General features: G+C 33.8%; 1 protein-coding gene across 3 annotated transcripts in view; it reads left to right on the top strand.

Moving 5' to 3' along the window:
* Nucleotides 1-14,293, top strand: part of SLAIN2 (SLAIN motif family member 2) — a 73,991-nt gene that overhangs the window by 45,870 nt on the left and 13,828 nt on the right. For 2 of the 3 annotated variants that reach the window (XM_030313908.2, XM_032592995.1), the window contains exon 7: nucleotides 9,004-9,081. The exons of the other annotated variant lie outside the window; for it this stretch is intronic. In XM_030313908.2, coding sequence (XP_030169768.1) covers nucleotides 9,004-9,081 — 78 coding nt within the window. The remainder of the gene's footprint in view (nucleotides 1-9,003; nucleotides 9,082-14,293) is intronic. 3 annotated transcript variants of the gene reach the window in all.

Below are 14,293 nucleotides of genomic sequence, written 5' to 3'. Positions count from 1 at the left end.
TAGTAGAATACTTAAAAAAACATAACAAAACCATAATGATCCTGCAAAAAATACTAGCATAATTAAAAGCATGTTAAATTTTCAATGAATAAAATAAATACAACTGGCAAATCTAGGGGGAAAAAAAGTTGAAATTAACTTGATGAAAAAGAAAAGATTGAGTCTGTCAAATGAAGGAGAGACAAAGATAACATAAACAAAGATCAGAAAGAATCATACAGAACTTCTAAAACAAAGTAGCCAACTGAGCCAAGTAGTGATGTGGGAATAGATGGATACTGTGTACTTTAGTGTACAAGGTGACTGAAAAGGAATTGAACACTTCCCAAAGAGTATTATCTATTAACTAGAGTAGATACAAACATGTAATCAAACCAATTTTAAACAAACTGTCACAGTTATTTCTATAAATTTAGAAGTGCTCAATATGCACCCCTTGTAACCCATGGCTCGCATCAGTCCTGTGGTCTGATCAACTCAGTTTCTTTGTAGCATATTACAGCGCCAGTTGAGATGGTGGCTGCGACGTGTTTCTTCATTTCCTTAAAGCTATGAAGAAGCGCCACAAACACAAGGTTACTGATCATTTATAACTTGTTTAATGGGTAATACAACTTTGGAAACATCCAATTGTTTCTTAATTCCCTTGCATTCTTCCTTGGCTCTGTTGTGTTTAGCTGACTTTGTGTATTTTATGTTAAGCTGCTGTTAACTTGGTGGCTCAAAAAGACCAGGACAAAATACATTTGAACCCAAATGACTTTTGTGATAACAATGATAAATTTTCCTTGCTTTCAGTTGTATGTGATATTATTTATATTAGAGAGACTCATATTGTGCTGTACCATACATGCATGATCCTGTTTAATCTTCAGAACAATTCTATGAAGTAGGTACAATTATTAACACATTTTTCAAATTATGAAATTGAAGCTTTGAATAACAACCTACAATCATACATACATACATAGGTGGCAAGTTAGGATTCAAACCCATGTTGATTCTGCTCAGGAACCCAAGTCCACCTGGAGAGGTCTGTCATATCTATGGTTTAGTACTAAGATACAAAAGTATCCAGAAATATTATTTCTGGTTTTTTTCTAAGATGAACCGTAAAATTTAAGGCACTGTGGAAAATTGTTGCCTAGAGATTTGTGTACCTCATTTATTTAGCTGGATATATGCAAAAACATGTTTTTGAACCAAGTTAAATTTTAAATTTAGAATTCCAAGTCTTGCAAACTATGTAATTAAGAGTGCCATTATGATACTCATATGGTGTACTCATAAATGGTATAGAAAGTAGGGAATCACAGAACTTTAAAAATAAAGTTATACTTTGAACTCTAAGCTATCTTGAAATGGTGAATGATAACTTTTGTGCCTTTAAATCTGTAAATTAAGTTCATTTGACCCTTGAAAATACCGTGTTTCTGAGTTTTTTCTCCCTTAGTATATTTTTGCCTGAAAGAAGAAGCAATCCACAATGTGAATACAATGGGAAAGAAAATTTTATAGCACTAAGGAGATTAAATAATAAAAATCAGGCATATTATAAGCTGCACATTTACAGCCTATGCACAGATAATCCAAAACATTATTTGTACTTGTGCTTTTATGCTTAGTTTGAAATGAGTTCTGAATTTCTCAAAACTTTATATGATTATATCTTCAGACATCTTCCCTGTTCTTTGTTAAAACCAGCTATATCTATATTCTCTTTATTCCATCATTATTAGTACCAACTTTTTACTCAGGGTTATTTCCTTATGCCCTCATATATGCTCTTTATTTCAACTATTATAGCACCTCAGAGCTGTATGGAAATGAAAATGACTCTTGACAAAATTCTAGAAGAAAAAAGGAAAGGTTGAGAATCTATAATAAAAATGTTAATAGAGAAATATATGACCATATCTTAAATTTTGTGATAATTACTTGAGTTCTGTAGTAGAATTAGCATTGTGTAATCACCTGCCGATTCCCTAGAAATTTTTTCTGTAGGTGAATTTTTCTTTTTCCCCAGGAATTGATAATTAAGGAAAATATAAAGAGAAATATAATGAGATTCTAATCACTAATTTACTTTTAAGTGGAAAATATGTATGCAGTTTCATAGTGGTCTATCTCGGTATTTGAACAGTGTATAGGCAAAAGAGAAAGTAAGAGACAGTCCTTTGTATTTTCAATTGTATATACTTGTTTATTTTTATATTTGTAGCTATAGTGAAACTTATTTGCAATTAAAATGCCACAAACATTTATTTTAGGGTAAAATCACACTAGTCACAAAAAAAGTTTTGGAAAATGGTAAGTCTGGAATATTATCAAGTTTAAAACTTAATAAAGTTTATTTTATAAAAATATTTTAAGCCTTTTGTTTAAGTTAACATATTTTACTTCGTAATGTATTATCTATTTTCTTAAAATTTTACATGTATCTTTGATCCATAGAAATGTATGTATGTAACTGTTCTTTTAATTACTATGTGTGTGTGTATATATGTATATATATTACATATATATACTGTTTTCATGATAGCCTTTTCATTTTGATATAGAATTATATATAAATATAATAGTAAGCTTTATCTTTTATACATGAATTAGTATTCTTTATTTTTTGTATAAACCAGTTAGTATAATAGATGTTGCATTTTGTTTTCTTTTAAGTATTTATTTTTCCAGCCCTTAAGTGGTAAAGCTTTGGTTCTTACTTGCTGGTCTGCATGAACCTAACTTTGCAAGGTTGCTATTACTTCCACCCTCGGGACCACTTCTTTTGCCTTGTACTATGCCAATCACTGTTTTTTATATGCTTATTTGCTGTGGCTGCATTATTGTGGATGCTGGCATTCAAACATGAATATTATGAGAGTTCTAATATATTTTCATTTTTATAGCTGTTACCAATTTCTGACTTTTATATTTGGAAAATGTGAGTAACTTAAAAAGTTTAAGAAAACCAGAGCATTGCAGAGGTCATGGATATATGCCATTTTCTCTGTTTCTCCAGTTAAAGGAAAGATTGTTTGTCAGGAACAGTTTTTCAGAAGACTAGTGCCTTCTTTCTAAGACTACTAGAGGTTCAGTAGAAAATTTAGTTTTCAGAAAGCTATAGGAATATTGGTTCAGAAATAAGAGGAGGGAGAAAAACCCGAGACAATCTGCTTGTTTAAAAAAAATAATACTCAGACTCTGGTTAGTATTTTTAAATGTTTACTTTCACATGTATTATCTCATTTGAACTTCACAAAAGCCCATTTCTTATTTTGTATAGAGAGGAAGCAGAGATACTTATATATTACATGTGCAATGGCATATAACTAGAAAAGTGCAAAACTACTCCCTCCTTCCAACTCCTCTCTGAGTTTCCTGATTTCCTCCCAATATTTGTTTGCATTACATCATGCTGACTTAACTGCAAATTCTTGGATGACTCTATTGGAGCATAATTGAATTACAAATACTTTGTAGTATTTAGAATTACTTAATTGTAGAATTACTACAAAAGAGTAAGATAACCCAGTGTAATATTTATCCACTTACTTACATTTCGTCAAATAGAGGAATAATTTTGCATGGGATACAGAGTATTCCCGCAGAGAAGAGATGTATGGTCAGTATTTTACTCTGGACTTTTCACTGAAGGGGGTGCGGTATCCAGCTTATGCTTAACCAGACTTTCTGAGGCCCATGGGGAAGGAATCCTCATCCAGATACTGTTTAGAACTAAACACAGAAAGATTATGCTTGAATTTTACATAATTATGAAACATAAATTCAAAGAAATACACATGAATAACCTGTGTAATGGGCTAATATAAGAATGAGTGACATATTTGTAGATTTTTTTTTTAATAAGGAACATAATGATGAGTCAGTTATATAATAACAAAGAGGTTTTACAAATGTAGTTTTTCTGGCACTTCTGTAAATTTTGATTGAATACATCTGGGATGGGTACCTGGAATCTATTTTTTTAGAAGTGTCTCACCTGACTCTAGGGCATACTCAAGTTTGAGAACCACTAGATTAGGAGGATCTAGAATGCTTAGTTAAGATCTCTGGGTTTTATCCACTCATGTGTTCCTTAGTCATTCAACAGGTATTTGTTGGGTGTATATTATGTTCTAAGCTCTGAGGTTATAAATATAAATGAGACAGCACGTGCCCTTCAGTAGCAGGAAGTGATTGGCAAGAACTTCTGTGGGAACAGAACAAAGGCATTAAACTCAGCAGCGTAAAGAGGTTTTCAGGAAAGATATTGAAGCTATCTCTCAGCTAGCTCAGGAAGAGCTTATGAGACCACATGAAGAAAAGAAAGACAGGTTTACCCGACAGTACGATTGGTAATGAAGTCTTAAGAATAGCATCCTGATTATAGTGGTTTTGTAGGACTGAAGTGTAGGATGCAAGATGGTTAGTGGATGCAGTGATGTAGGATGGGAGAGATACCTACCAGGGACAGATTGGGAGGTTTTTAATAAGGAATTTGGATTTCATCCTGTAAGGGTGGAGAGCCATGATAGGCTTTTAATCAAGGTTACTACTTCTTAGAAAATCCATTCTGGTAGCAATGTGAAGAATGGATTAAAGTGGAGGAGAGACTAGAAACATTTAGAAGCCTGTTTATTGCATAAACCTGGCAAGAAATGAGTATCTGAACAAAGGCAGTGGTGCAGGAGGTGATAGGATCTGGATGAACTTTAAAAAATGAAGTAGAAGAGATGTAACTTGGTAACACTGAGAAGATGAGAGGTGGGGAGTAAGAGAGGATTGAAGGGTTACTCTGAGAATTTGTAAGCAATAAAAGTTTCAAAACAAACTGTCATTGCAGGGTTAGGGAGAACAGGGGTCATTTTACTTAGCAGTAATTAACATCTTTTATAGTGACTTATGTTTATTTAGTATTTCATACTTGGAGATTATTTTTAGCATCTCCCCATGTGACAAAATTATGTTCAACAATAATAGAATGAGTTATAATAATAATGGCTGGGGGAAATGCAGGCAATGAAAATATTCTTTTATTGAACTTTATAACTGTTAGTAAATAAATCATAATGTCAGCATTATAATGGAAAAAAGATAACGGGTTAGTATTTTTTAATCATTTCTAAAGGAAAGTATGTTTTTATTAGTCTTTCACAGTAATGAATATTACAGGTTTAGTTTCTATAAATTTGTCAATAACTGATCTTTGTCAGAATTGATCTTGCATATTGAAGCTCAAAGCAACACTACAGTCAGATTTATCAATTTATCATCACTCATTTTGACTGAAGAATAGTCTTCAATTTTTAAACCTGGGAAGGTTCCCCCGCCCCTCACCAGGCAACTGTTACACAAATAGGGAAATATTCAACATAATGATAAGCATGGCAGAATTTCATAAAATTCCATTTTATAATACATTTCAGAAATTGTCCTCTTGTCTGTGTCTTAGTTCCTTTGGGGATCAAATCTAATGCCTTCACAGTTGAAATATCTTAAATAATACCCAGTCACATACAATGACAATATTGAAGTAACTCATATTCTGTTTCACTGACTTTATAATCACTGTACCATCATTGTTTATTTCTAATCTGTCTAAATATAGGAATGTATTATTGTACCACAGGGAGTTGAAGGCACATTCTGTGCTAAGTGAACTTGATTTCAAATCTCTATGAACTTTTTGAAAGAAACATGTAGTGGAATCCACCTGTTTTAAAGAAGACTATATAATTGGGAGTTCTAATTATTTTTCATGTGAAATGCAATATATATTAAAACATAAGTATTAAAATATGTTCATTTAAATCTTACATATATGCTATTAAAAGGCAACAGTAACTGCAGCAAGTGTTTATAACTTAGGCCAACAAACTGTTTTCTTCAGGGAGGAGCATTTTATTACTGACATTGATTATTAATCCTGGGACATGATGATGATAAAAAAACAGATCAAGCTGGGATATTTTTGTTGTTGTTGTTCTGAATTCCTTACAGACCATTCACTCACTTACTGCCTACACTGGAGTTGGGGGGTGGGACAGCACTTTCACTGTCCTTCCCTCGATGCACATGCACAAAGTGGAGACCCAAAAAGCCACTGTTCTCATTCAAAAATAGGGTGATGAAGGTCTGAATTAAATGTGTAGGAGACAGTAGAGATGTAAAGGAAGAGATCTACAGAACTGCATGGATGACTAAATGGAAATAAAGTAAGAAAACTTTGAGCTAGAATGACTCGGAAAATGGTGGTGTATGTTTAACACAAATACAAAAGTTTTTGGAACTGGTCAGTGGAGGAAGACTTTAACCTAAATAATGGTAGCATGAGAGAATGATATTTTTACTGTGCCATCGTTACTTTTCACGGTGGAGTCTTGCTGATTGGAATTATATAAGTATTAAAAGAGAAACCAAGGAAACCGTAAGAATTTTTAAACAGCTAACACACTGAATTCTATTATTTTAGAAGGATTTGGAGACTTTCAATTTACTACACTTTGTCATTTAAAAATAATTTTGTCTTTAGAAGACTGATCAAGTTAAGATTGATAATTCAGATAAAAATTTGGTTTTCTTATTTAAGGGTAATACAAGGCTATGTAGTATCTTAGGAAAATCACTCATTTCCTTCTGTAAAAATTTTATCAGACAAATTTAGAGTACACTGCCTGATTCTATTTGCAATCTTATTCTTCAAATTCCCATTGGATAGTTTTCATGTTGTGACCCATGAAACTTGAGGGATAAATAAAGTTCATTGGAGTTATCATAGCTATTAATTTAAGAATGACCTTTCCAAAACAAATTATAGATTCTATTTGATGTTAAGCTCTCATTTAAAAAATTTCAGTTGTTGATAGGTATTGTGGATTGCCAGCGTAAATACAGTCGGTGACCTTTTGCCCTTATTTACTCTATTCCAATCCTAGTGGCCTACTTCCTGTTCCTGGGCACACTCTTACCTCAGGTACTATACCATGGCTTTTCCTTCTATCTGCAGTGCTTTCCCCAGATATCTATATGGCTTGCTTCCTGCCTTCCTTCAGATCTTTGAGCAAATGTCATCTCAGGGAACTCTTTCCTGATCACCCTATTTATGATCACAACTTATATCTCCCATTTCCTCTCTGCCTTCCCTACTTAGTTTTCTCCTTAGCAGCTATCACTATATGACTGTTTGACTCTTTGTTTATTATTTATTTCTCCTTTCCTTCCAGAATGTTAGTTCCATGAAAGTAGGAATTTTGTCTTTCTAGTTGGCTATTAAATGAATCTATTGTACCTAAAACAGTACCAGAAATAAAGTAGATAATTAAATATTTGAAAGAATGAAAAACAGCAGTGAATGAATGAGTAAATGAATGACCCTATGAATGATTGAAAGGATATATGAATAAATATGTAAGAATATTCAATGATGATGGCATCCTGTATTTCTGTGGGGTAGATATGAGGTAATTATAAAACTGACTTTTTTTAAGGTTTGGAGAAATTTTTACTAGTCTTCCTGGGAATATTTAAGCTAAATTGGTGTCTTATTTAACTACAGTAACATGTGGAGTGCTGTAAATTTGAAATCACATACATTTATTACTCTTTAAAAATATTTATTCTCAGGGCGCCTGGGTGGCGCAGTCGGTTAAGCGTCCGACTTCAGCCAGGTCACGATCTCGCGGTCCGCGAGTTCGAGCCCCGCGTCGGGCTCTGGGCTGATGGCTCAGAGCCTGGAGCCTGTTTCCGATTCTGTGTCTCCCTCTCTCTCTGCCCCTCCCCCGTTCATGCTCTGTCTCTCTCTGTCCCAAAAATAAATAAACGTTGAAAAAAAAAATTAAAAAAAAAAAAATAAAAATATTTATTCTCAGACAGTAGGGAAACAATAGCTTTTCAGCATTGATAGGGTTAAGCAATAGAGCAAAAGAGAAATTCTCCTTAATTCTCTTTGATGGTATTATCAAGTATTCCCTTATCAACCCAGTGATTGTTTAAATGCTGGCCAGATTTATGGTTGTGGGATCTCTCTCTCTCTCTCTCTCTCTCTCTCTCTCTCTCTCTGGCATATAAATCCCAGAGGTATATGAAATCCAACTTTCAAATCAGTAGTGACATTTTAGAACCACTTAAATAGGCGACTATACTGGTAGGTTTGGGACTTTTCAGTTCAGTGAAGCTGTAGTGAGTTTTAACTCTGGATGGCTCTGAGCTGCTACTTTTGAGAGTTTCATTACAGTTAATAGATTAGGAGTTTTGAAGAAAGCTTAGAACTTCTCATTGATCACTTTAAGAAGGAGATGCTTTGACTCTTCCAAACCCATCAATCCCACCAACACACACTGTGCAGCCCCCCTCATATACCCCTCCCCACCCCACATACATATGTGCACAGACCAGATATGTTGCTACCCAAAGTCTAAAGTATAAATTAGTTTTATTCTACAGCAAGATGATGTTAAATGTGTTAAAGCCACTGGATTTTGACTCTCTTGAGTACCTGCCTGGTTCTGAGTTTTCTTCTCCTTTTTGAGTATGGAGATTACTGTTTTATGTTAGGGCAATTCATCTAACAATAACTGCTTCGCCAAAGTCTGCTTTTTTGCATTGAACAAGTACTACTTTTATTTTATTCTATACTGTGTGCTTGTGTTCATCACTTTTACTTAATTAGCTTTATATTCTTTGCATCCTGTAGCATGTTTGCCGATGGTTTGTTTTCTCTTTAATATTTTGATTGGCTTACAGTATTGTAGATTTTCTCATCTATAGGAAACTGTTTCTGAAAGTATGCACTTTGCACTAAGATTTCCATCCCTATTTCTTTCCAACTTAATGCACTAAGCATCACTTTCAGATTCCTCTGCTTCTAGGAGTCTAACATATTTTCACCTTACGGTTTCTGTTCCTTGATAAATTTTCAAGTATGTATTAAAATATTCACGTTTACAGAAGCTATAGCCTTTATCTTGTCCTTTCAGGCAAATATTACAGTTCCTTATTTTTCAACAGCTTCGCAAAGGCTGAAAAATTTGCCTCGTACTTCCCTCAAAGCCAAACAGTTGCTTCAAACTTCATCTACAAAAAGAGGTAACTACGGCCTCTTACTGAGTTTTACATTTCAGCAAATGGTCTAACAGTTAGTTAAATCTCATATCTTTTGGCATACTGAGTCAGTGATGTTTATAGGGCACGTTTTAGTCTTTTTTTTTTTTTTAAATAAACTAATGTGGATTTATTCTCTGTTACTTGGATAAATCCAGAAGAAACTGATTTTCTCCAGAGGTATGTATTGGGTTGCTCTACTGAAAGGAATAAATGATATGTAATATTTTCTATTAGAGAATTTATCATGTTTCTTACCAATCTAAAACTGAAGGTCATTGTTTAACTTAATATAGATGAACTAATAAATGCTTAAAATGAACCAAATGCCAGACATTTTGTGTGTAAATTTCTTTCTTCTGACTTTTGGATATACGTATCTGTAGGGTGAAATGGGAATGCTTTCACATTAGAAGTTGGTAAATGTTAAATCACAAGTTGTTGCAGTGAACTGATAATGTTTGAACTGCTTATGGGAGTAGTAGCTTTTTTCGAACTGAGAGTTAAAGGTTGGACACCAAAGCTATCATATTGGTTTGAAGAGATTATATTAGATGTATGGGCAGCTAGAAAGAAGTACAATTGGAGAAATACCATGGAATTGCATAGACCAGCAGTAATAAAAATGAACAGAAGCCTCAGAGGAAATGGGTCATAATAGATACAAGCAGTGGGGATAGTATTTCCCCTGTCCAGAACATGTAGATTTCCTGACCGCTTCAAAACTCAATAAATAACAAAGATATATGAGGAGGATAAAGTATTAAAGGACATTATGTGGAAAGAGGAGGTTTGAGATTTGATTTGTTAAAGAAAAAGATTTGGTTAATATGGGTATTGAAGTACTGAAATAGATATTTTAGCAAGTTCATTAGTGTGTAAGTGTTTTGGTAATCATTTGGATTAAATATGACTTAAGGAAATCATTTTAGATAATAGAATCTGAAGGAAAGAGAATAGTCAAGTGGAAATGTTGGATACATGAATATTTGTGTTTTGAATACCAGAAGTTGATCAGAGCCCTCCAATATAGATGTCTTCTGGTACTGTCAGATATAACCGACTGGATATTATATGTTCTTTTGATAGAAAAGGTGACATACTAGGAATCATTATAGAAAAAGGTCTTTATAGAAATTATTTGAGGACCTTATGCTTCTTTGTTTTTGAGACTTCTAGATATTTTTGAGTACTTCTGGGGCGTGAGAAATAGGTGAAAACAGGAGCATGAAAGGATTGTGGTATCTAAAACAGCACAAATCATTACTATACCATAATAAAACAGAGGATTTTAATTTTGTATAAATTTTGTTGTATGTCTCTGTAAGCTGCTTTATAATTTTGAGGGGCATCAGGTAGATTTAAATAATTTTCGGTTTTTACTTAAGGAGTTTTTGCTATTTATTAGGTTAATAAGATCAAAACTTCTGGCCAATTTTGTTTCTTTTTTGCTTTTGCTCGTGGAGGTTATGTATTTTTGTGACTCTAAGCCACCAAACTCTCACCCTCTATGAAAAGATGGACAGGAAAACCCAATCTCATAATTCCTGGTACCTTTACCTACCTAGTTGACTTAGTAAAGGGAAAGTTTTGTATGTGTGTGTGTTGGGTTTTGTTGTTTTATTTCATTTTTTTAAATCTCTTATTTAACTTAATCCAGACTCATATTTTTTGGTTGGTATTATGGCTTTGGGATGATCATTTTATACTACTAGAAATTCTGAATCAATTGAAAAACAGACACAGATATACAATAGGATTTGAAATATTAGGTTAATAGTGCCTGGCTGGCTCAGTTGGTAGAGCATGCGACTCTTGAGTCTTGAGTACAAGCCCCATGAAAAAGAAAATATTAGGTTAATTACTGGAAACGTTGAATCGGAGAATACCTCCTGGATCCAAGGCCAAGTGGATTTTCTAATTTTTCCTCATACCTAGATTTTGAAAAAGAGGAGTCTGCATTGGACTGTGTGGTATTCTCTATAAGAATAGGGATGTGAGGCAGATGAGATTCAGATACCGTATGTTCATAGGTACCTTTGGTACATTAAACCTGGACTAAAGACACATGGACTAGATAGTAAATTGTCACATAAATCAGTTGTTCCATCATGGTGATGAGCCTATAACATCTTCTAGAAAGTTGGTGTACTTATTTTAAGGACTCACAGGATCATGGGAAGAGGGAGAAGGTGGTTCCCTTAGCAATTGGAAATATGATCACTTTGATTTTAATTGCATTTAGTAGTAGCTGGAGTTTGAATGTGGGAAGGGAAGTAAAAGTGTATTGCTTGGCACAAGGAGACACGTCATAAACATTTGTTGAATGAACACAGTCATGCCACTAACACAAGGAAGCCTGGACACATTCCTCCGCATTTTCTTCTTGCAAGGTTTTTTTGTTTGTTTCTTCAGCCTATTTCTCTCTTTGAAGAAAAGAAAAAATCCATTGTGTATTGTTAAGTCTTCATAGGCATGACTGCTTAAACTGCTTTGACAAAGAGATATTATTCATTCCTCCTTGTTGGGAACACAGCGAAGAGGAAATAAACAAAGTAGAGACTTCACCAAGTCAGAAGGAAAAAGTGAAGACTAGTTAGAAAAAGTGAATGTATAGATCAGGACAAATTCATATGTAGAAACGTACTTTAGAAGGAGAGAGGCAACTAAGGACGGAATGTTGGTTGTCCAGCACTGCTTTAATTCACTATATTTTGAATATTTAAAGTGAAATAAGCAGTGTTTATAAGAGGCCATATTGATAGGCGTTTAAAATGCTGTTATCAGACTATCTGAAAATGGAGAACCTAGGAATTTTGCCATTAACTTGGATCCAAAATCTAAAATTTCTTGTATTCTCTTTTCATCAACTCACAAGTATTTATTGAATCTGTATCATAAACAAGATTACTCATTATATGCTTTCTTCCCCCCGCCTTTCTCATCCTTCTTTACTTTTTTGTCTGTTATAGTTGTAGTCAAAGCCAGCCTCTGCTGTACAGAGTTTTTAGATATAGTTAAAATGATAGGAGTAGCTCCCCTTCCCATGATTTTGCTACATAAAATTGAGAGAATGGGAAGAGAGAGGGTGCAGGGCTCCCTCCAAACATACAAATTCCTGTTAGTCATTTCATGCTATTTTTGGAATGATAATTGAATAGATTTTACTTATATTTAGAGTTGATAAGTTTTTCTGTGATTTTCCAAGATTATATTTTCTTCTTTAGTTATGTCTTGACTACATGGTTTTTTTGCTGAGAAAACCTGGGTCAGAATTTTCTTTTCTCTGAAATTTGTGCCTTTATTTTTCTCATTAAATATTGACTGCATTTTAGAATATTTAAGTTACAGTCTGATTAACCTCATTATATTTTGATTTCTCCTAGCCCCCAAGTTTATAGGTAAGGCAAAAATGCTGCTACCATGAGAGGAAACACTTTTTATAATAGTAAAACTATAACTTAGTGCACTTCTTTACTTTCTAGTTTTTCCTCAGGTTATACATTAACCCTTTTAAAATATTTCTCTCCATATTCTGAGATTATAGAACTTTTTGACTTGTCCTTTCATATACTCTAGTACATTTTTCTAAGAACTTAAGATTAATAAATTTAAAAGGATTTCTAATTTACAAATCTGTTTATTTAAATTTGTGCTATTTTAAAGTATAACTCAAATTCAGAAAACCACATGATATATACAGAGTTTAATGAAGTATTATAAGGCAACCCCCTTGTGACCACCATTCATACCAGGAGACTCTAACTTGCTGCTTCAGAAACTGCTTCCAAACACAGTCCTCTCTTGACCCGCTCCCCCAGAGTAGCCTTTCTTCTGAATTTTTATAGCAATCACTTCCTTACTTCTCTGTATGATTTTTATCATCCAGTAATGAAACTGTAGTTTTGCATCTTTAATATATGTCTTTTTAAGTTTCTCTTAATTTATAGTTTTCCTCCAACTCGTTACTCCCCCTTGTTAAGTTCATTTGAAGTTCCTTTGAAGAAGCCGCTAGATCATTTGTCCTGGAGATGTGGATGTAGATACACAGGCTGGATTTTGCTGATATCTTTCCATGTCATTTAGCAGATTTTTCTGTATTTCCCATAAATTGGTAATTGGATTTAGATGCTTAACTGGATTCAGTTTTGCTATTTTAGGGCAAGAGATGTTGCCCTAAGGTGTTGGTGCTGCTTTAGCCACAGGTGCATAAAGCAAGATTGCCTCCTTTTTGTGATATTAGCAGTCATTGATACTTAATGCCGATATCCTTACTTTATTAGGTATTGCAGAATTGGTTTATTTCAATTCTAACATTCCTTTTTTTTTTTTTTTTTTTTAATGTATATATAAAAAGAAATTTTTTCTTTGGGCAGTAAGAGAGAATCCTAAGCAGGCCCTGCCCTTAGCACAACAATATACTTTCATTAGAAAATTCTGAATAAATGCATATTCTTTCTCACTGTTTTACCAGTTACAAAATAAATTGGCAATTTACCATCTTCCAAAGGTGACCAATATTTTTCTTAAGTATTTATCATTATGAACTTACAGATTTAAATATTTTTTATGTGTTTTGATTCATTCTGGATATTTTCCCAACTTTGGTTCTTCAAGTTGGCTCTCAAGTCTTTTTTGACACAGCCCTAGTAGTCTTTGATAAATTCTTGCCAACTGGTATGGCACATTTGTACGTGTCCTGCCATAGACCTGTATTTAGTTGTTTTTCTACAAACTCCTGATTTCCTTTGGTAGGAAATGGTATTTCAAAACCAAAATTTGAGGGGATATATATATATTTTTTGTTCTGTTTTGTTTTTGTTTTTTTAATGTTTATTTTTGAGAGAGAGAGTGCGAGCAGGGGAGGGCCAGAGAGAGAGGGAGACACAATTCAAAGCAGGCTCCAGGCTCTGAGCTGTCTGCACAGAGCCCAATGAGGGGCTTGAGCTCACAAACCCGTGAAATCATGACCTGAGCTGAAGTCAGACGCTTAACTGACTGAGCCACCCAGGCACCCCCAAAATTTGAGTTTTTAGCTGTACTAATTGCTACTAGCTTGATCATTGTTTCTAGATCTTTTTAGTTACTAGAGCTAATAAATGTATGTGTTTACTTGTGTTTGATAGTTTTTAAGATTGAATACCTTCATGAGTCCATGCTAATACTTCATATTCAAATTCAGGGCTTAAGGGTAATT

Source organism: Lynx canadensis, chromosome B1, assembly GCF_007474595.2.
Source record: "Lynx canadensis isolate LIC74 chromosome B1, mLynCan4.pri.v2, whole genome shotgun sequence".
NCBI classification, from domain to species: Eukaryota; Metazoa; Chordata; class Mammalia; order Carnivora; family Felidae; genus Lynx; species Lynx canadensis.
The sequence above is the reverse complement of the archived record's forward strand: the minus strand, read 5'-3'. Positions and strand labels throughout refer to the sequence as shown.